Source organism: Podarcis cretensis (assembly GCF_951804945.1).
Source record: "Podarcis cretensis genome assembly, chromosome: 4".
NCBI lineage: Eukaryota > Metazoa > Chordata > Lepidosauria > Squamata > Lacertidae > Podarcis > Podarcis cretensis.
Genome location: NC_137173.1, coordinates 85,480,780 through 85,503,457, shown reverse-complemented (window position 1 = coordinate 85,503,457; position 22,678 = coordinate 85,480,780). Strand labels below are relative to the sequence as shown.

At 40.7% G+C, this 22,678-nt stretch overlaps 1 protein-coding gene across 1 annotated transcript in view; it reads left to right on the top strand.

Moving 5' to 3' along the window:
- PCCA (propionyl-CoA carboxylase subunit alpha) overlaps nucleotides 1-22,678 on the top strand; it is a 222,637-nt gene that overhangs the window by 22,995 nt on the left and 176,964 nt on the right. Inside the window, exons 5-6 of the mRNA XM_079972667.1 lie at nucleotides 9,537-9,650; nucleotides 11,936-11,989. Coding sequence (XP_079828793.1) covers nucleotides 9,537-9,650; nucleotides 11,936-11,989 — 168 coding nt within the window. The remainder of the gene's footprint in view (nucleotides 1-9,536; nucleotides 9,651-11,935; nucleotides 11,990-22,678) is intronic.

The following is a 22,678-nucleotide window of genomic DNA, read 5'->3' as shown; positions in this document are numbered from 1 at the left end:
GAAAAAATACCTTCCCTATTTCTGAGTGTATCTTTGCAGGTAAAGTACTCAGCCAAAAGGAATGTATTTTTTTTAGTACGTACATTCTCTGAAAGTACACCATCCAAGGAAAAATGTGACAGTTTGAGGCTTGCTTTAAAGTCAAGTCTGCCAACTAAACGTAACAAATGGCTGCCTTTCAAATACATGAATTAGTTATTTAAAATAGAAAGTAGTAGTTTGGGTTCTGTTCTTGCGTTTCTGCAAAGCTGTTTAATATTAAACACTTGGCATCTGAAGTCAAGTTGAAGCATTAATCTCATGCACCTTGCAGGAAAAATTTTTTTCTTCCCCTCTGTGGTGGAAGGTGGTCTATTTTGTGCACCAGGTAAACCCATTCTGCACCCAGCATGGCAGAATCATACATTTCATATCTGTCACGAAACTTTCTGTTAGAAATGTGCATATTTCTAGGAAGCAGAAGTAATAGTTTACTTTTTAAAAGGAATTGAAGCATTCCATAAATCCACAAGCAGATCGGATTATATCTGTAGGTAAACTTATCTTGGAGTTACTGTACAGATGAGCCACACATTTTTTTTATTATTGTAAGCGCTGCCAAATTTATTAAAAACTTCCTACCAAACTGCGACCTTCATGTATTAACTTAATTAAAGCAGTATCATGGATGCTACTCAAAAGTGTTAACCTGTAGGAGGTTGTTATTGAAATCCATTATCTATGGAGTCAGTATTGGTGGTCAGCAGCATCAGAAAGTAAAACTGCAAGTAAGGCCCTCCCATGGGTGCTGTGAGCCCAGCAGGTTAAACTGTCAAAGCTTCTTAAAGGGACTGATAGCTAAACCCCCTGGAGTTGTAGGTAAACCAATCATTTGCCACCAGCAGGGAATATGACTTTATTTAGCAGGCAGGGGAAAAAATTAATTGCTAACAGGAAAGAGGATTTAGCTAGAACCATCATGTGTGCGGTACTAAAAATATGTTCATATCTATAACACACACACATACCTTTCTGTGTTCATACCTTTGTAAGTCTCCCCCTCAGATTTTATGCTTTTTGGAGGGCTTGTTTTCTGGGAAATGAGGTTTCCACAAGGAGGACATGTGCAGTCCCATAAGCATGCTTATGCTTGCATGGGTAACAGCATGTGAATGGGGCAGCCTGACTTGGATGGCAGCAATTTCTGCCAGTGCAGTGGCTGAAAAAGTGTTTCTGTGATTGCAGTAAATGCTTCTTGGATGTACAGTATTCATGATTTTTTGGGGGGTCACATTTTTATCCACATGAGCACCATCCAAGAACTATGGGACTACTCGCCCTTGAAGGAAACTACTTGTATGAACATGCCCTGAACAAAAAGAGAATAAACTAGAGTAAATTGTTTGCTTTGTAGATGGTATGCCTCTGCACACTTGCTAAGGGGGCATAACTCTGCACAGCATATACGAAAGTGCAGTGAAAATGCCATTTTTATTAACCAGCACACAAGTTTCATCAGTCCAAATAAATCATGTCAAAGATGACCCTGTGGCTCTCACTTCTAAATATATGGGAGCCTGGCAACTGCAGAAAAGAGAACCAAAGGTGACCCATAATATAAAGGTTTCTAAAGGCTTAGAAGACCCAGAACATTTTTATACTGTATGTTGGGACTTTATCATTTATACCAATACAACTATTTCCAGGACTCCTTGGCGGATCCAGTTCAGGAAATATGGATATCTTAATGCTTCTACTAACAGGTATTTCCTGACATCTTCTGATGTTGTTAACAAATTAAGATACAGTGGATACATTTGTTGTTTTCATTTGTGTTTATGTTTAATAAAAAAGGACAAACTTAAAAAGATGACTAAAAATATTATATATGTATACTTACTGGTTTCTATTGGCTACAGTTAAGTTTAAAAGGGACACACATCTGACATTGAAATTAAAGAGAACATAATAAGGATAGAAACACTTGGCAGGGGAAGATGCAGAAGTACTGAACTTGTGCCTGGATTCAGTAATAGACTGGATGAGAGCAATAAAGTGAAGCTTATTCCTGGGAACATGGAGCTCCTGCATGTAGATGGTTCTCTGGTTCAGGGAAATGGTGTTTAGCCAGTTCTTGGTCAAGTCCTACTTCCTCTGAAGGAACATGTTTGCAGCTTTTGGGATACTTCTTGATCCAGTCTTTTTTTGTCTGTCTCCTGCTGAGGTTCATAATGTCAAAACATGAGTATAAGTAGGACCCTATAGGATCAGGCCAAAGACCTATCTAGTTCAGCATCCTGTACTCACAGTGGCGTATGGGAAGCCTATATGTCCTGTACGCATTCACACTCTTAACACTCTGAAAATCCCATCAACTGGTATTCTGTGGCACACTGTTTCTGATAGTAGAGGGTAGAACATAGCTGTTAGGTTTGGGCAACAGGCTACATGCCACTTCAGCTATGGGCACACCTTAAACCCAATGCTGCCACTCTCTCAGCTGACATATTTGTTTAGGTCACAGTGGCCTAGCTTTTCATGCCAAGTGGGCCGCAAGAGTACTCTGACATGGAAGCCAAGGGCCACAAACTGTCTTGTCACATGTTAAAGTGGGGAGGGGGAAAGCAAGGCCAAAATTTGAGCACCGCCCGCCTCCCCAGACTTTGTGCTGCCTTCCCAAAGTTGGTAAGGTAATGGGTTTTGGAAAGGAGGCACAAGGCTCTGGCAGGTGTCCTAAAGTCCTCCCACTTCATTCCCAAAGCTGGAAGGACTCTAGGGCCCTATCAAAGCCCTCACACCTCCTTCCCAAAGCCCAGGGTCTCTCTTATCAGGCTTTGGGAGGGCTGGGGTGTTTATCAGATGCTGCCAGGGCCATGCCTTGGACCACCCTGGTCTAGTTATTTTGATTTCAAACTTCTACAGTGCTGTGCACTTTACGCCTAAATATATTTTGATTTTGATTTGTCTGCCTCTGCAAGGTTTGGCCATCATACCTCCTTCCTTGGTTAACAGCTGAAACAGTGGATTCAAAGATAATTTGCATTCAATTGATTTTTAATTCAGGACTTTGTTATGCCTTTGTATGTGAGAGAGTGAGAAGCAACATTACAAAGGATTTACTCATTACCCTCATTTTATGGGACAAGCTAATTGTGGTTTGTCTTGCTGAGACGTATTATGCTGTTTGGGTCAATTGAGTGAATCCACTTTACACTGCAACATCATTCCTTGCTCTGTAATATTGATTTGAGCTGGGGGGAAAACCCAGAGGATTACTAGTTTGATGAGGTTTCTTTGTGTAAATTCTTAAAATCCCAGCTAATGTTCAAAACAGGCTGACTGTATAATTCATAAAGCACTGATGCACTTGATTTTTGGAGGGTGAAGGGTTTTTAGTGGAGGGATCAGTGCCTTAAGACTTCAAGATATAAAAGGTTGACGTAGTCTACATAACTGGGACAGTGGGTGATCTTAGGCACTCTTGAGGGATTTGTGAGCTGTGTTGTGTGTTTACTTTTAATTAGGCATTTGCATTTACCGTAAGTTAGTGGTAACTGCAGAATGGAAAGCATCTTCAGCTGTTTACAGTTATAGAGAGGGCTATATGAGAACAGTGCAGGTGGGTGGCTCTGTGAGGGCGAAGAATGCAGCTGATCAGATTTTATTTCTTCTGCAGCAAGAAGGTAAGTAGAAGTATGCATGTGAATGCAGGGGTAATAAAAAGGCATACCCAGTTCTGTAAACATGTTGATGCTGACCTGAATTGACAGTCCTGAGTGGCAGTGGTTGTCCTGGTTTCCTTATGCTATGACCAACATATGATTTGCATGGTTTTGTGGCCTTTCTGGGCACTATTATACTCATGGACTTGCTTATGAGTATCATGTTTTCCCACACATTAAAAGGTAAAGAGACCCCTGACCATTAGGTCCAGTCGTGGCCGACTCTGGGGTTGCGGCGCTCATCTTGCTTTATTGGCCAAGGGAGCCGGCGTACAGCTTCCGGGTCATGTGGCCAGCATGACTAAGCCGCTTCTGGCAAATTAGAGCAGCGCACAGAAACGCCGTTTACCTTCCCGCCGGAGCGGTACCTATTTATCTACTTGCGCTTTGACATGCTTTCGAACTGCTAGGTTGGCAGGAGCAGGGACCGAGCAACGGGAGCTCACCCTGTCACGGGGATTCGAACTGCCAACCTTCTGATTGGCAAGTCCTAGGCTCTGTGGTTTAACCCACAGTGCCACCCAGATCCCTTCCCACACATTAAAAAGGTAAAGGTACCCCTGCCCGTACGGGCCAGTCTTGACAGACTCTGGGGTTGTGCGCCCATCTCACTTAAGAGGCCAGGGGCCAGCGCTGTCCGGAGACACTTCCGGGTCACGTGGCCAGCGTGACATCGCTGCTCTGGCGAGCCAGAGCCGCACACGGAAACGCCGTTTACCTTCCCGCTGGTAAGCGGTCCCTATTTATCTACTTGCACCCGGAGGTGCTTTCGAACTGCTAGGTTGGCAGGCGCTGGGACCGAGCAGCAGGAGCGCACCCCGCCGCAGGGATTCGAACCGCCGACCTTTCCATCGGCAAGTCCTAGGCGCTGAGGCTTTAACCCACAGCGCCACCTGCGTCCCTTCCCACACATTAGGGCAGCCTTAATGGTCTGACTTTCTGGGTTTATTTGCTGTTGCTCTTTGCTGTGGTGGATGAGGGTGGATATTTTTGTGATCAAGAGACAGATGCCAACCACCACCAAGTGATTCTTAATGTACACTCTTTAGTATTTTGATATTGTCTCAGTGGATCTGTGGTACTGAATTGTATTTTAGTGTTCTATCTTTTCTATAAGCTACTTTGGGATTTCCTTTGCTTTAGGAAGCAATGCATAAATCTAATTAAAGTTTGCTGGCTACCTTACAGCACCAAAATGCTGCCTGCTCAGTAGACTAGAGGGGGGACCATTTCAAGGGAGCTGCATGTGAACTGTAGCACACACCACTAGATTGGCCTTGGCTTCTGTTTTGATTTGGCAAGTGTGCCAAAAGGTAAAAAGTGCCTTATTCTTTTCACGTTCCTTTTCCAAGCGTAGGTTTTTAAAATTAAACTCATTACTTGGTTCCATTCTAGTTTGGTTTCTGATCTGACTATGAGACTGAGCCTGCCTTGATCACTTTGTGCTAGCGGAGGGAGTGTAGAGTACATCTTTGTAGATTCCAATTGAAACAATCAGCCATGGTGTAATTCTGGCCAACTTGTTGGGGATGGATGGTTGAGTGATAGCTTACAGTGGCTCTGATCAGTGGAGAGCAGCTTCTAGAAGGTGGTGCTGGAGTTTCCTGATCTGTGATCTTTGACTGATGGGATTCTGAAGAGTCTGCTCTTTAACCGCTACATAAAACTGCTGAGTGAGGTTATCTGGATATTTTGGCATAAGTTACCAAACTCTGTCTCTCGTTCCCTTCATCGAAACCCAGAAAGGCAGCAGGTAGCTGTTTTGGAATCCGTGTTGGTGAATGAAGTAAAACATAATAATCTTGGAAGTGAAGATCACCCTTGGGTGGAGAGGTGGTACTCCTTTTGAAGCAACAGGTTCACAGTTTGGGAGACTTAGAATCATAGAATTATAAAGTTGGAAGGGACTCTGAGGATCATTTTGTCTAGTCCCCTGTAGTGCAGGAATATGCCCCTGTCCCATACAGGGATTGAACCTGCAACCTTGGCATTATCAGCACCACTCTCTAACCAACTGAGCTATCCAGGCTGATTCTTGATATACATGTGACCAGGAGTTCTTTCAACCAACTTCATTTAGTACACTAATTGCATTTTTCTTGGGAGTAGTAGAACCAGTCATTTCTAGATTGGCTTACTGTAATGAGCTCAACGTGGGACTTCCTTGGAAGATGTTCTGGAAACTTCAGTTGATTCAGAATGCTGTGGCCCCAGCTGTTGTCTGAGTTTACTAAGACAGGTCGTATTGTGCCAGTTTCGTACCAGCTCTGCTGGCTGCCAGTTTGTTCCTGGGTTCTATTCAAGGTGCTGGTTTTGGACTTTCAGTCCCAAAATGATTTAAAGCTGGAATATTCCAGGAATTGCTTCTTCCCACATGAACTTGCTTGCATGTCACTCAGCTTCTTGCTGTACCTCCACCTATAGAAATTCAGTTGATGGAGATGAGACAGCTTCTCTTTAAATTACGGCACTCAGATTATAGAATGACTTACAGTCTAGGGTGTCTTGCCCCTTCATTTCCCACTTTTAAGTGTGCCCTGGAAGTCAGTTTTATTCAGCGGGCTTTTTAAAAAATGAAATCCATTTGAGTGGTTTGTGCTTTTGCTGTTTGTGTTTTTCTGCTGCTTTTGGCGTGCTCTGGTCCATGGGGTCACGAAGAGTCGGACACGACTAAACAACTAAACAACAACAACTTATTGTTCTTATTATTGGTATCTGATTTTGTCCATATTTCAGTCTTAAGTTGTTGTAATTTTCCTTCATTGTATAGAATGATGGAATGTTAACATAAATAAAATAATAAATGAAACTATTTGGTATAAAATGCTATTCTGCTTTTTGTCTGATGTATGGAAGGAACAAACTGGCCAAAGATGTTCATACAAATGGAGTGGATGGGAAGAATGCTACTCTGAAACTGTTGATGAGAGAGAGAGTTTGGTGGGGAGTCCAAGACTTATGTTCACACTCCTGCTTACTGTGCACTCACTGTGTTTTCAGTGCTCCATTTTTTATCTCTGTTTTCACAATGTTATCCAAGATGCATAAATATCCTGTACTTTGTTAATACAATCCTGCTGTTTGATGCATTATTTCTCAAACCAGAAGCTTCAGTTGGTTCCTTTCTAGCCAAGGTGTGAACACTTTTGTACAGGGCAAAAACATTACCACCCATCAACGCCCCCTGGTGTGTATAGAAACAGAATTGAATCTGATGCTAATGAAGCCGGGCTGATGTGAACAGTTGGGTTAGTGGAGGTGGGGAAGAGCTGTGAAACATACCAGAAAAAAAAAAACTTCACTGCACTTTCAAGTTGATAAGTGAACCTCTCTTAAGTATTCAGGAAAATAACTGCAAAACAGTCATGGAAGCAAACAGACATCTGCGGTGTCGTAGACTGATATAGCAGAGTTATAGCAAAGTTGACTTAATGTTGATAGTGCTTGCAGGAATCTATCACTGCTTAGTTTGCTTCTACATTTGTACATTGGCTTTTTTGATGACAACATCTTCAGTAGGACTAGTTTATAGAACTAGTTCATAAGTTATCTTTGTATAATTGAGGAAGTGAAAATAGTATACCTTTTTGGGCTGCCTATGTTTTGCTTAAAACCATGTACGTATTACCCAAATTCCCCAAATACTACTTCTACAATTAGCTAACTAGTCGCAGTGTGTGTGTGTGTGTGTGTGTGTGTGTGTGTGAGAGAGAGAGAGAGAGAGAGAGAGAGAGAGAGAGAGAGAGATTGAATTGGTTTAGAAACTATGAATGCAACTTCAGGAGCGTCTTAGTTAAAATGACATTGCGGCACCTTTTGAATTCCAGATGAGAGGAAAATTATAGAAACGTCATTTGAATTTAGGTATGCCTCTGGGTGTAAAATAATCATAATATTTACAGTAAGCCTGCAACTTACATGGGGGTTACATTCCAGGGGTTCCACCTAAAGCCCAATTGTGTAAAGTCAGAACACTGGGTCCAGTGGTGAGTGGAATTGCCAAAGTCCTTTTCCTCCAGGCACCCACCTGCATTCTGCCCTCTTTTAAAATTTATTTACTTATTTATTTTAACAAGCACGTAAAGCTGAATGCGTTTAACTTAAATGTGTGTAAGCTGCAGGCTTACAGTAGATACCCTCAAAGCACATACCTGCTTAGCTGTCACTCATTTTCAGGGGAGTCAGGAAATATCACCTTGTGGCACGTTTCATGTTCCATGTATCTCCAATTAAAACTGCAACATTGTAATTAATCTTGGTATGCATGTTCAGGACAACGTTCTGCACCTGAGGTTTGGAAATCAGATTGACTTGTACATCCTTTTTTCCCTAAACTCTGGAAGCACAATAGATTCTATTGTGGCATCTGAAACGAGGCCTCTTGAACACTATTCTTTAGTGTACAGTATTTGGATTTAATGAGAGTAGTTTGGTATACATGATAATTTTCCAACTAAGCCATGGGGTCATTTCATTGAAATCAGTGGGCATGGGAAATGCGTCTATTCTGACTAAAATTGATGTACTTTAATGTGTTAGGGTTTTAGAATTGTTTCATATGCACAGTATTTTGAGTGTGCTTAATACATATCTAAAATCAGAATGGATAGATGTATTGCATTCTACCATCTAAATTCTCTGGCTATATTTCTTCCTAATTTTAAAGGTCTGAGCATATTACTTCAGAAGTATTTAAGTCTTCTGCCCCCCCCTTAAATACCTTCTTGATCTTTGAGAATTGATCCTATTTCTACCTGAGACTCACAATTATTTTTAGTCTCATCAAAAGAACATGCTGTTAAATGTCATCTTAACTTCTTCATTAGTAGTTTGTTCCTCTAGTCTGTCTCAGAGAACTGCTATAGCTATGATGCAGATGCCTGATTGTATATAACCGTATAAATATTATTAAATAGTATGCATTTAATAAAATAAATAGAATACCAGCCCCCTTTTCATTGCTAATTATTAAAAATGGCAGATGCTTCCTGAGCAATTTTTTTTGTCCTTTTAAAAGATTAGCTAAGTATCCTTAAACTATGCCAAAGTCTAACTCTTTGAGATACTTCCTCTAGAACATGTACTCTCCAAAAATAATTCTAAATTGTAGGCAAACTTTTTTTGGCCATTAGCTGTAGCCCCCACCTTTTACAGAACATCTGTTTGACAATTGTTCCTGTGAATAAGATAAGAATGAATTAGGGAATCTAAGCCTGCTTAAATAATTCTCAAGATTTTCTGGTTCACGTGTAGTGATATTGAACTCTTTAGTCATAGGCTTTAATTTGTTCATGGTACTGACCTGATGCTGTGCAGGGACACTCACTGCATCCCTTCATTCAATTCAGTCTAATTATCACCAACTTCCTGGGGAGCCTGCTTAGATGGAACTGGCCGTGAATGTTTGTTGTTAAGTAGTACGATATTAAGCTACCCTGGTTACATTTAACAAAGTAGTTTTAGGCTTTGAATTTACATATAGATTATCAGCGTAGCCACATTCAGGTTTGCATTTCTTTGTATTATTTGTCAAAAGCCAAACCACACTTGGCATAAAATGAAATTTAACTTCACGAGCCCTTGAATGTACCAACGAGCCCTTGTGTTCATTATACAGTATATATCCTCCTTCCCCTCCCTTTTCTCTTTTGTTTTGTGTGTGTGTGTGTGTGTGTGTGTGTGTCTGTGTTTATACTGTGTGCGATATATTTGAGCATACCTGTCTGCACGATGTGAATTTTCTTTTTCATTTCCTAAAACAATAGCTAAAGGAGGTGGTAGTAAATGTATTTGCTGGTGCATATGTGTTAAAATGTCGACATTTTATCTTTCCAGGTCCATGTGAAAATGGCGGATGAAGCAGTCTGTGTTGGCCCAGCTCCCACTAGTAAAAGCTACCTCAACATGGATGCTATCATGGAAGCCATTAAAAAAACCCGGGCCCAAGCTGTGAGTCTGAATGAGTCTCTCCTCTGCAGCTGTTTCATATATAGAAAGCAGAGAAGCTAGAGTTTGTATTTAAAGATAAAAAAAAAGAAGCGAGGGGGAGAATGATTGAATATGCTATTCCAGTTTAGTTCATGTCACATGAGTTAAATGTGGCCGAAATCGCTACTGGAAATCAAAGGCTTTTGTAGCATCTGGCAGTGCCGGTTGCTGATCCTGCAGGTGGCTGCTGGATTCAGCTTTCACACCAGGGAGCAGCTTCAGTTCATTTCCAAATTTGCTGGGGGTGGGGGTGGGAATCCCAATTAGTTTAGAGCACTAACCCTTTCTGTGCCATAGCCTCTCTTTCTGGATGTCTTTTTTTTTATAAGACAGCAGTAATCTTGCTTAGTTTTATTTTATTATTTGGCCTGTGTGAGAATTTTTATCCACATGGCGAATATGATAAATGGTGCACTGAGTAATTATTTTCAGTGTTTCATGTTGCTGACAAAACATGATCGACTAGGTGTGCAGCCTGTTTTCTTCTCTTCCCTCTGCCCCTCTATCCTTCAATAAGGTCAAAGAGTCAAAGTTTAACAAGAATGGTTGGCATTTAAAAAAAATGATGACAATAATACTTTTTCCTTGTTGCATCAGTGAATGCAAATGTGGTCTTCAGAACTGCTGAATGCGAAAGCATCTTTAAATAAAATTCGCTGGATGGGAGTCGGACAACACCAGCAATTACCCTGGAGTGTCTCAATTAGCATTATCATTTCTTTTGAAATGAATGTTTCAGTATGGTGCATTTGGAAAGGGGGAGGGAGGAGAAAAATGGCAAACAACATTAATTAGCTAACAGACACTGCAGATGTTTACATTGTTAGTTAAGAAGATTTAATAGAGATAGAAATAGTTCAGGCTTTCATCTTTAGCCTGCCACCTAGATTTCCTTAGCTACGAATTTACGTAAGATTACAAATTATGAAACTGAAGGTTTTCCCACTTTAATGTGTTCTGTAATTACTCTATGTACCATGTGGTTGCATTATTTTGATACTGAGGCATTTTGTAAAAATTGTTTTTACAACTCATTTGTGGTCTACTGGTTGTTATTTTTTTTTAAAAAATACTATATTCTGTTTGAAGTGGGATTTGTAGCAGAGCTGCTAACATTGAATACTGGCACTGTGGTTAACTTGAAGGCCAGAAAAATGTTTTTGAGAGAAGAGCTTGGAAGGTTAGAGAAATGTGAAAGGGTATGGAGAGAGGCGCTTACACAGAGAGAAATGTAATAAGGAAGAGCTTCTAGAATCATCTGGTGGGAATAGAAATGAAAATAAGTCAAAATGACCGTATCTGTGTTTCTCACCCAGGCTGACGACTGTTAGATACTTTGGAAGGTGGTGCATAGATACCATGTTTTTAGCACTTGCATGTGAAATGTTAGCATGCCAGAAAATTGTGGCCTGGGAGCATATGATACTCGCCCGGTAACATTGCAGCCACCAGTGATCTAGTTTATATGTGATTGTGAACATAGGGAACCCTGAATTGATAAACCATTATTTTTTCTTTGTCTTGTTTAAAGACAAATATGCTGTACATTTAAATTAGGACTGAGAGTTGAGGAGTGCATGAAGTGGCTTATGCTGCTGTTTAGAGTAAGCTATTGATTTCCACAGGGGACGCGGGTGGCGCTGTGGGTAAAAGCCTCAGTGCCTAGGACTTGCCGATCGAAAGGTTGGCGGTTCGAATCCCCGCGGCGGGGTGCGCTCCCGTCGCTCGGTCCCAGCGCCTGCCAACCTAGCAGTTCGAAAGCACCCCTGGGTGCAAGTAGATAAATAGGGACCGCTTACTAGTGGGAAGGTAAACGGCGTTCCATGTGCTGCGCTGGCTCGTCAGATGCATCTTGTCACGCTGGCCACGTGACCCGGAAGTGTCTGCGGACAGCGCTGGCTCCCGGCCTCTAGAGTGAGATGAGCGCACAACCCTAGAGTCTGTTAAGACTGGCCCGTACGGGCAGGGGTACCTTTACCTTTATTATTGATTTCCACAGAGTTTGTCATATGATGGAGAATGGACGGAAAGCTTATTCTAGCTCAAAAACTTTATTTCCTCACTAGCAAAACTGGTTCCAACAAAATGACTGCCATAAGGGGTGTTTTCTGCTGTATCTACTCATCTAGTATAAAGTACAAGTAAACTTGCTGCTTTAAATTGTAACTACTGATGAGATGCTGTCAGCATCAAGCTTTTGGTTGTCTAGAGCAATGAAACCTACTCTTGGCTTTTATTTTTAAAAGGTCCATCCAGGATATGGATTCCTATCTGAAAACAAAGAATTTTCTGGCCGTCTGGTAAGTTTTTAAATGATGCTTCTCTCTGAGCATGATGTGGTGTATTGCTGTATATTGCTGCAGCCTTTGAAATTATTAATCAGTGTGGTTAATGTATTAAAGTTTTAATCACAGATTAAAATTAAAGCCATCAATGAAAACTCCCTTTCCCCATCTTGAAGACCCTGATCCTTTGTAGGCTACCATCTCTGCCTTCCATTTTCCTTATTTGATAGAAAGAAGCTTAGATATTTTCCTTGCGGTGTATCTGAAACTGTGCTTGGATAACTTGACATTTGGGATGAAACATTTGTAGCATACTCTCTAACAATGAAAACCAATGGAAACATGCATCAGTTAATCCTTTTAACCTTTTCATTCAGTACTCATGGGCTGGTCTTGTTTGTTTATTTGAAGCCACTTTGTCCCTTGTGGGTACTGCATATTTCTGTAAGCCAACTGTTCTGAAATGTAAGCTATGAAATATAGACATCAGTGAATGACATTTATTTATTCACTTTGTTTCCTATTTGAAAAAGTGAAAAGAGTGCTTCCCTTAAAGAGCCCCATGGTAATACCCTCTATGGGCTTCTGGCTTCTGTTGTGTCTTAAATTTTATCACTTGCCTGTGTATTAATTGTGATTTTCAGTTATTCCCATCTGCCTTGAAGAATTTTGTTCAGAAGCAACCCACAAATATTAAATGAAGTACTTTGTACACATTGAATATTGTACACATTGATAGATTACTTAAGAGCCGTAAATGACTTAATTTTTCAGCAGGCAATCCTTTTAGGAAGCCGTTTTTTAAAAAAATCATCATCGTTGTGGCATGTATTGTATTAAATCACACTGTAATACCTGCAGATTACCAAAGATGAGTAATGTCTGCAAGTAGATCAAATTATCCAAATCCCACTGGTCTCACTAATTATGCTGATTTTGGTTTCCCTTCTCACTGTAGCGCCTTCTCACCTATCACCTCTTCCCTCAACTGCACTTGAAGGAAGGTCTTGTAGTGGGATTTGATGATCTACTAAGGACTACAGTTGACAAGTTGAGTCCTGTCAGGGGAAAAAAGTGGGATATAAATATATAATAAGAGTAAGTGAAAATTACTACCCCTCACTCCATATGCAGAAGAGTTTTCTGCTTGCATGGAGGAACTATTTGAATTCCAGCTGGTAACTGATGTGTGGAGATGTTGTAACGTGGAAAGGGCTGGAAGATACTTGTACTGTGGTACCTCAGGTTACATATGCTTCAGGTTACAGACTCCGCTAACCCAGAAATAGTGCTTCAGGTTAAGAACTTTGCTTCAGGATGAGAACAGAAATCGTGCTCCAGCAGCGCAGTGGCAGCAGGAGGTCCCATTAGCTAAAGTGGTGCTTCAGGTTAAGAACAGTTTCAGGTTAAGAACTCACCTCCGGAACGAATTAAGTACTTAACCCGAGGTACCACTGTATGGAAATGAAAAGACACATAGCCCATTTTGGAAGCATTGATTTTAAATCAGGTTTCCAGTTTCGCAATTCATGCTTTTCTTGTACAAGTGTGCCTACTAGTCAGTTGTTCTAACAAGGAAAGCATATTTGTTTGTAACTAAATAAAGCATTTGCAGCACTATTATTTGGGAGTGTAATTCAGAACCTCTTGTCGTGAAGCCCACATGCCTTCTGTAGTTTACAGTCGCTTACCCTTGTCTCTAAGAGATAACGGAATAGCAACAACAACAAAATAAGCTAAGCACTGGTAAGTTCATGCACACACCCTCCATGCCCCCATGACTCATAATTTTTTACTCTAATTCAGTTCATTCAAATGCACATAAAATACACATCGTGTCTGTTGTTAAACCAGCACAGCCAGATGCTGCACTGGTTGTGGTCCATGGTGGAGACGGTGGGGCTCTCAGGCCTACCACCAGTGATATGTTGACTGCTGACTCTGGGTAGGCTGCCCAAGTGCCGTTGATGAGGAACTTGCCCATGTCACTCTTGATGATCAAGAGGTCCATTTCCACTTGAGGAAGCCTGAGATCAGCCTGGCCCTCTGGAGTGGCGAGTCGTGACTGCACTTGGTGTAGAGGCTGAGCAGGCGCTCCAGCAGTACCGCCACACTCAGGCCTCTCTCACTGCAGTGGTTTGGCTAAAAGCAGCTGTTCCAGGTTCTTCAGCTGCACTTTGGCTGGCATGGTGGCAGAGGAGGAGCAAGTGGGGTGGCTAGTTGAGTCCACCAGGAAGAAGGGAGAGGCCGTGATAAAGATGGTGAGGGAGCAGAATCCCTGCGGGCCTGGATGATTTGGAGCTGCACCTCTCGGCATGCAGGCCATTGCCAATGTGTGAAGCATGAGTAGAAAATCAAGTAGAATTTCATTAGGTTCTATAAAGGTAAAGGTACCCCTGACCATTAGGTCCAGTCGTGGCCGACTTTGGGGTTGCGGCGCTCATCTTGCTTTATTGGCCAAGGGAGCCAGCGTACAGCTTCTGGGTCATGTGGCCAGCATGACTAAGCCGCTTCTGGTGAACCAGAGCAGCACATGGAAATGCCGTTTACCTTCCCGCCGGAGCGGTACCTATTTATCTACTTGCACTTTGACGTGCTTTTGAACTGCTAGGTTGGCCGGAGCAGGGACCGAGCAACGGGAGCTCACCCCGTTGCGGGGATTCGAACCGCTGACCTTCTGATCGGCAAGTCCTAGGCTCTGTGGTTTAACCCACAGCGCCACCCATGCCCCTATTAGGTTCTATAGGGGTGTATATATTATAAATGATAAATTTTAAAAAGATCAGTGTCATTTTAACATGCCTGTCATGTTGAAATGGGAGGTGCCGTGTACTGAGTATGGTTATTTCTTTCTGTGTTGTGGCACTCTCTTAGGCATGTGTTTTTCACACACACACACACACACACACACAGAGAGAGAGAGAGAGAGAGCGAGAGAGAGAGAGAGAGAGAGAGTGACTCTTGTGCTGTGTCATGTGACATTCAGTGCAGAGGCATTTTGTAGTAGCTCTGCTTGTACTTGCTGGGAGAATAATTGTTCATTTCCTAGTGACAAAATGCTGTGTTTCTGGTAACTGGGAAAATGCAGTATCTTTACAACAGCGGCACCAGCCTATCTGAATCCTGTGCAAGAGAGAAAGAGAGAACTGCACAGCTATTGTGTGGAAAGGCTGTAAAATAGATTTTTTAAAAATGTTGTGCAAAGGTAGCTTAAAAAAAATGTATGGTTAGACCCAGCTTATGTGTTAGCATGTATGATTAGCTGTTACCTGTTGACTTCAGGCTTTTCAGGGCACAGCTGGTGAAGGGTATGACACTAGATGTAGATTTTCCAGCCTAAAAAATCCCCAAAACATTTGTGTGTCTTTATTATCTTTTGTCCTGTCCTGTAGTATTGTACCGTTTTTGCTTTCTTTTCAAAACCTTTCTGTTCCCTTGATCTTACAGTTTTCTTGCCACTTCCCTCTCCTGTCCTAGGTTCCAGTATTTCCTTCCTGTTTTCCTGTTCCACTAATCTCAATATTTATCTCCCATGCTCCATTTCTATTTCTTTCCTCTGAGCCTGCCTTGATGTGACTTCATCTTGGGGGTGTTCTTTCCATCTCTTTACAAAGGTTACCTCCAACTCCAGTTTGTGGTTTTGCTCTAATTTCCAAGTTATCCTGCCCATTTCTTTCAGCAAGATGGCTGTGAAAGTTGAGGGGGGGATTCCAGATGGCAGACAGGCTGCTTACCCATCCTATCCCTCACTGAAGAGGACCACAACACTCTGTTGTGGCCTCACTTCATAGTCTTTTGAAAGTCCACGCAATAGTACTTTGCAAATTATGAATAATAAAAAGGTAAAGGTAAAGGACTCCTGGATGATTAAGTCCAGTCAAAGATGACTGGGGTTGCAAAATTTATTGTTGTAGGTATGTTTATATCGCTATTGAATTATATTCCCAGTGTGTCTTGCAAAAAAGGAATTAAAAAAATTAAACTGTAAATACACACAGTAATCTAAAAGCCTCTGAATAATAAAAGCAGTCAGCAGAAGTGAAATTTATTTTGAAAACTGGAGAAAATAAAGTATTTGCCTAATATATAAAGGCATGTTTGTCTTTTGAGACAGACGGGTGCTAACAACGGAGTAAATTTGGACCCAAGTACCAAGTACCTGTTTATGGAGATCCATCCTGAGTGAAATCTCTCCTAGGTGAACCCCAGCTGTCCCCCACACTACTATAGTGTTGAGGTCCAATCTGATTATTTGCTCAGGATTCTGACATATAGGGTGTATAATCACTATTATGCTGTCCTGTGTTCACAATGTGGATAACATGTTAAAAAATGTTTTATGGTTGAATTCATGTTTTACGATGTTAGCTCACCTTCTGGTGGAAAGGCAGGCTATACAGCTATTGAAATAAATGTGCCAGTACAACAATAAAGTAGGCATCCAATGAACCTCTTTGCGGAGACCATTCCGTAACTGGCTAGCCATCCACCTCACCTCAGATGGTAAGTATGACTTCCAATGAATATGTTAATTTATGGGTGGGTACGGATGGAGCTGGTTGTTCTTTTAAGTTTCCGGATTGTAAGATGTGAAGGGCTTTAATAATGAAAACCAGCACTTTGTGTTGGGCCCAGAAATGGATTGGAAGCCAGTGCGCAGTATGCATACTATCATTGCATACTAACTACTGATTTTACTGACTGCAATTTCCAGTCTTCAAAAACATTTCCATGTGTAGTGCATTAGAGTAGCCTAACCTGGAGGTTACTAGAACATGGATGACCTAAGGCAGACTATCTGGAAACATAAATTCACTGTCTCTACCACCCTTTGCTTACACTTCTGGTGTGCATGTGCCCCCAAAATACAGGAGGGAGCACTGTGTCAGAGGCAGAATATTAAGGAATAAAAAACCCTGGTTACCTTGGATATTAGCTGTAAAGTGCTGTTTAAATTGGCACAACTTGGGGCCTGATATGTAAAGGCTTTCATATTTGTACCTGTAATTAGTTAAAGGAGGACATAATAGAGAACTTGCAAATCATTAAGAGAGCTTGAATTGCCTTACAGATGCCTAATATTGGACCATCCAGGTGGCTTAAAGATAATTTTGCTGCACATGAGCAGCTGCTTTAGTCTGAAGGCTTCACCTGCCACAGTAATATTTGAGGTTGGGAGAGCAGAGAGTAGACAGTATTCTAGTCCAGCAAATGAACATGCTGTGCTGCTTACGTGAGTAGAGGTCCAGTGTACCTCTTAGCAAGGCTAATTTTGTCATGTGATCAGTCCAGCATAGGGCCTTTGGATCTATGTTTCATAACGTGAAATGGCTGAGAGACTGAAATTGCTATTTAAAAGTAGCAGTGAAAATGCTGCAGAAAAATGAGGAAGTAACATGTCAGCACATATTCTTGTATTTAATGTGTTGGTAAATCATGCTCCAGATCACATTTATTGTTTGAAAATGTGCTCCAGGCAAGCTAAAGTTACTTGATAATAGGCTGTGTTTTTACTTCTCTGCTGGTTTGCTGCATTTGAAAATGGACCATATTTTGGATTCGTTGTTGGTTCGTTGTTGATATTGTTACTTATTGAATTTTGTATCACCTGCACCAAAGTTTCTATGTGTCTTACAGCATACAAAATAGGAAACGCAATTAAAAATCCCTAAGTGCAATTGCATGAGAATGCCAATAGCCTACTCTTCCATTATGCATATGAAAAAAGGAACATCCCCATGCAAATTAACAAAAATGAAAACCCCAATAAACAGTATTAAAAGCTGTTGTCAAGAGGAAGAAGTTAACTCTAAACCTCTAAAAACTGTGCCACTGCTAAAATGTACAAAACAAAGCCTGGGAAGAAAGAATATTTTCTTTCTTTCTGTTGCTGAAAAGATTCCACAAAAGACACCAGGCAAGCTTCCCTCGGGGGGGGGGGGGACCGTTTCATAGGCTGGAGGCCAGATATAGTCAGGTTTTGCTGCTTCAAAACATAATTTCAAAATAGATTTCTTTCTTGGGACTTATGTTGGCAAAACAGATATAATGAACATATTTGAAGAAAGAGTGACAATTTCTCAGGGTGCACTTGGTTGGATTCACCTATCTGTTCAGGACTCTGGAAGGTAATGTGCAGAAGTTGTGTACTGGTTTGCTTACCTGTCTTTGTTAGTTGCCCTTATTAACTCATCACTAATGTCAGTTTTTCATTTAAAAAGAAAATTCTGCTTGCTAATGAAATAAGAAAAGTTATTTATGTAGGGTGCAACTTAACCAAATGATAACCAAATTCTAATGGGTCTGTCGTTGCATGATGCTGAGCTTTGTTTCTTTCTAAAGTTAGTGGGAATTTGGAAAGGATACACCCAGTTGCCTTTTAGCAGAGTTTGCCATTTGAAAGAATTTTCTGACAACAACAACAACAACAACAACAACAACAACAACAACAACAACAACTTGTTTGACTTACTAGTCACTTACTACAAAAAATATCTTCAGCGACATACAAAAAGCTTCCAAGCCCAAATAAGTAAATTAGAATAAAAAAGTGAATCTCCTTTCTTAATGGAAAAAAGGAGGTGTGAAGTTGAATGCTTTGATCTTTAACAGAAGATAGATTTTACTCCCAAGCAAATGGTTTTCCCACTAGGCTGTCCCAGAGCTGGCATTAGCTGGCAATTTCCCTAAATATAAAACAATGAAACAAAAGCATTTGTTCATGTTGTCGTGAAGCTATTATGTTGCGGTTTGGCTGCCAAACTTGGCAATTTTGCAATCATTATTCCACTCTGGGCTCACTTCCTAGCAATCTGGTGGGTTTTCGGGGTTTGGATTACAAGATTGGTGACAATATCCATGGCCAAATTTATTGTAATGCAGACGGGATTAGTTTTATTCTTGGATATTCATTTGTATGTCGTAAGGTGAATATTGTGTCAAGTAACATTATATGTTAGTAAGATTTTTAATTTCTGTAGGAAAAAATGACAGCTTTCATGTGTTTACTTTTTAGCTTTAAGTATTAGGACTATGCAAGATGAATTTCTTGCATGCAAATCACTTTTCTGTGGGGGCCAAATGTGTAAATTGTATGTCAAGAACGCACAAACATGTTTGTTTCCCTGTTTTGTGTATCTAATTGAAACCTAATTTAGAACAGATGCAGAGGGCACAAATGGGAACTCATGTGCCTTTTAAACTGTACATTGGCAAAGTAGATAAGGTCTTATATTTTTAAATGGTGAAGTTCATGCGTGTTGCTTCTTCACTTCCGATTGAAATAACTGTAAAGAATGGTTATATATCACATAGCTGGATTTTACTTGCTCTTTTTCATTATAATCCTGAACCTTATGTGGCTTTTATGATTCACAACTTTGTCTTATGCATGTGGTTTAGAAGGTGTATTGCTAGATCCAAGAGGAGGGAGCAGAAATAAATAATTCAGAATGTTCTTTACTAATTGATCTCAATAGATGAGCATTGTAGAGTTAAAAGCAAAGCTTAGTTTAACACAGAGAGGGTAAGTTCATGTGAATGATACACACATAAACATGTCACTTTTTCATTATTAAATGATTCATAGAACAACACATGCTGGAAACAGTTGCCAATTAAGCATACTAATTTTAGTAACTACTAATGTTCTGATCAATTTTTAAATATTGAACTATTGCAGGGTGGAAAATGTCAGTACAGCTGAGCTGGCTGCCCCTCGCCTAAAAATACTTTCCACTCCATTGAAGCTTTGTAAATTAAAGTTTATACCTAAATAAGTGACTGAAGACTATGTTGATATATCCAATGAGGTTCATCCAGTTGTCTCAGTTTATCCAGTTATCTCAGAGGACGAAATTGGAATACTTTCCTTTTGTTTGTTTGCTTTCTAACTGGAAATGTGCTTTGGTTCCTTGGTACACAGGAGCACTGAAAAAGGCCTATGTGTCCTTGGGCTGAACAAGAGATGGGGAGGTGATATGTATTTATTTTCCCTTTCTCTTCAGGAATATTGCCTCTTTTGTACATCATAACCCGTGAGCCATATATCCCCACCCGACATTTTCAGTGGGCTGTAGAGAACCCTTGACAGTTGACACTTTTTAAAACTGACTTTTAAAAATCCCATATTTTTACCTCATGTGGGCTTGTAGTCTTGCCCCTATGCCTCTGGGCTACTTTTGGGTTATTTTCACCCTCAAATCTGCTCAGCTTCTAATCAGTAGCCTTCAACGCTCACACGGCTTTCAGAGGCCTTGTGAAAATTTCATGTGGCTGTTTCTGGGAGCTACAGTGCTTTGGCTACCAATGGGAGCCATCATGACTAGTCATTCACAAACTACTGAAAGTATCACTGTGTTAGCTCTCCTTCTCTGCTTATCTGAAACAGAGTCCCGTCCCCCCCAAAAGTTCCAAAATAACAAAATGTTGCTGTTTTCAGGGGGCATCTCTGTTTTTAATTGTATTTTAAAAATGAATATGAATATTTAATGTGGACATGCTGCAGGCTACCTAAATGAAGCTCACATACCACTGGTGGTCCATAGACCACTGTTTGGGAACCCCTGGGCTATCTGAATTCTTAGTACTCATTCCTTCTCTTTCTTTCCAGCACTGTAGTGTATGTCACTTTCAAGAAAATATGTGGCTCAGTCCAAAGTTTAAAATTTTTAAAGCCCGTGATCCTTGAGCTGAGAAAGCATAGCTGCCCATGAAGTAAATGCTGTGTCATCAGTTGTTTTGAAACTTCTGTATATTTTCGGAAGTATTTTTCTTTGTAGCATGGAGGAGGGCTCTTAAATTGTTAGCTTTGTTCATTGTGACCTTTGAATAGAAATTTTAAACTAAAAAAAAAAAGGTATATGGAAATAAGCACAGAACATACTATAAACTGGACAATGCCGTAAACATTGGGCAAATGTTATTTCAGGTTCCGAGAAGCATTCCTAGGTGTAATAGTCATAGTTTATACAGCCAGGTGATAATCTGGTGCTGCTATTAAATGCTGTTGAGTTGCTCAGCCAACTCCTCTGTTAAATTTTACCTGTTTTGGCTTTTTAAAATGTAGACATTTCTATAGAAAAAAATAGTTAAACATAAGATACAGAATTATTAGTTAATGGAGATTAGTGACAGAAACACGAGTACAATATATTCATTAATATAAATGTCATAAAATCAAGAAGATGTGGCCATATGGCCATAAAACAGATTAGAGGAACAGCTGGATATTTCCATTATTCCTTACTAGTAAAATTCCTTGCTTGCATGTAAAAAAGGGTGTTGTCTATCCTTTATTGAAAGATAGTGTGCTGAGTTAGATGGACAGTTGACATGACCTAGCATGGCTGGTCTTAAATAGAAGCTCTCTTAAAACTTAATTATGTGGTTTACATGAGAAGTGTCATTGGATCTGAACCTCCACTTTAATCAGTACCCAACAGTTCTCTTATGCTTTATAGGTTGAGCTTGACGAAAAGCTGCTGTGTAGCACTTCTATTATGCAGGCTCTTTGAATTGTGGCTTTCAGTACACACAGGGTTAAGTGAAAAGGTTATAGTAATCTAGTGTGCACTTTCCCTTTTTTTTAATGTGCTCATTAGCAGTGACAAGTCCAAGTTTTAGCCCATGTCAGTAATTTACATTTCATTGCTAAGTGACTGCTCTTGTTCAAGGGCTCTTTCTAAGGCTGTTGAACATACTTGTATTGGGAATAAACAGAGTAGAAGAATTGAAAGCCAAATATCCTGCCAGGCGTTTCAGTAGGTTCTGAAGTTTCCAGTAGATCACTGATTAGCAGTGTGTGGAGCCATACGAAAATAAAAAGATAATGCCTATAAAAATTATCACAGGTAGGCTGTCGTATTTTAAAACTCCTTTTGTTGCTACCCTTACTGTCATCCTCCCTAAATTCCTCTCTCCTGCCAGGCCTTCTCTCAATGTGAAACTACAGCATATTTGAGACAAAGCAAGAGAACAATGCCCTGTGCACCAGGCTCCTTGGTTTCGCTCTCTCTCTTTCTCTTTCTTTCTCTCTCTCATACACCTCCCCAACTATTAAGCAAAGTCTGATTGTTATGAGGACTGAGGAAACAAAGGACTTGATGGGTTTTGCAGTGCTCTGGGATCAAATTATAAAGCTTTGAGATCCTGTGAATTCCTGCCTTGGGACTCATGTTTCCCATTCTTTGCGATGCGCACCAGCTTGTTGCAGCATTCTTAATTTGAAGGGATGCACGCGATGTAGAAGACAAATGGCGGGACTAGAGGGGCAACATGGTGTAGTAATGGTGTTCTGAGCATGTCAGTTGCCAATCTCTATATAGACATTGCCATCTGTGGCAAACATTCACACAGTTTTGTCTGATAAGGGCTGCTGTCAAGCTGAACAACAGAGAAAGTGTGTATGTGTGTGTGTGTGTATAAAACTACCATCATTCTAATATAGACATGCCTTTCTCCTCAGTTCAGATATTAATGTAAGCCAGTTAAGTTTCCTCTCTTGCAAAAACAGGATCCAGGCTATTGCTACTACAGTGGTATCTCGGGTTAAGTACTTAATTTGTTCCGGAGGTCCGTTTTTAAACTGAAACTGTTCTTAACCTGAAGCACCACTTTAGCTAATGGGGCCTCCTGTTGCTGCCGCGCTGCCGGAGCACGATTTCTGTTCTCATCCTGAAGCAAAGTTCTTAGCCTGAAGCACTA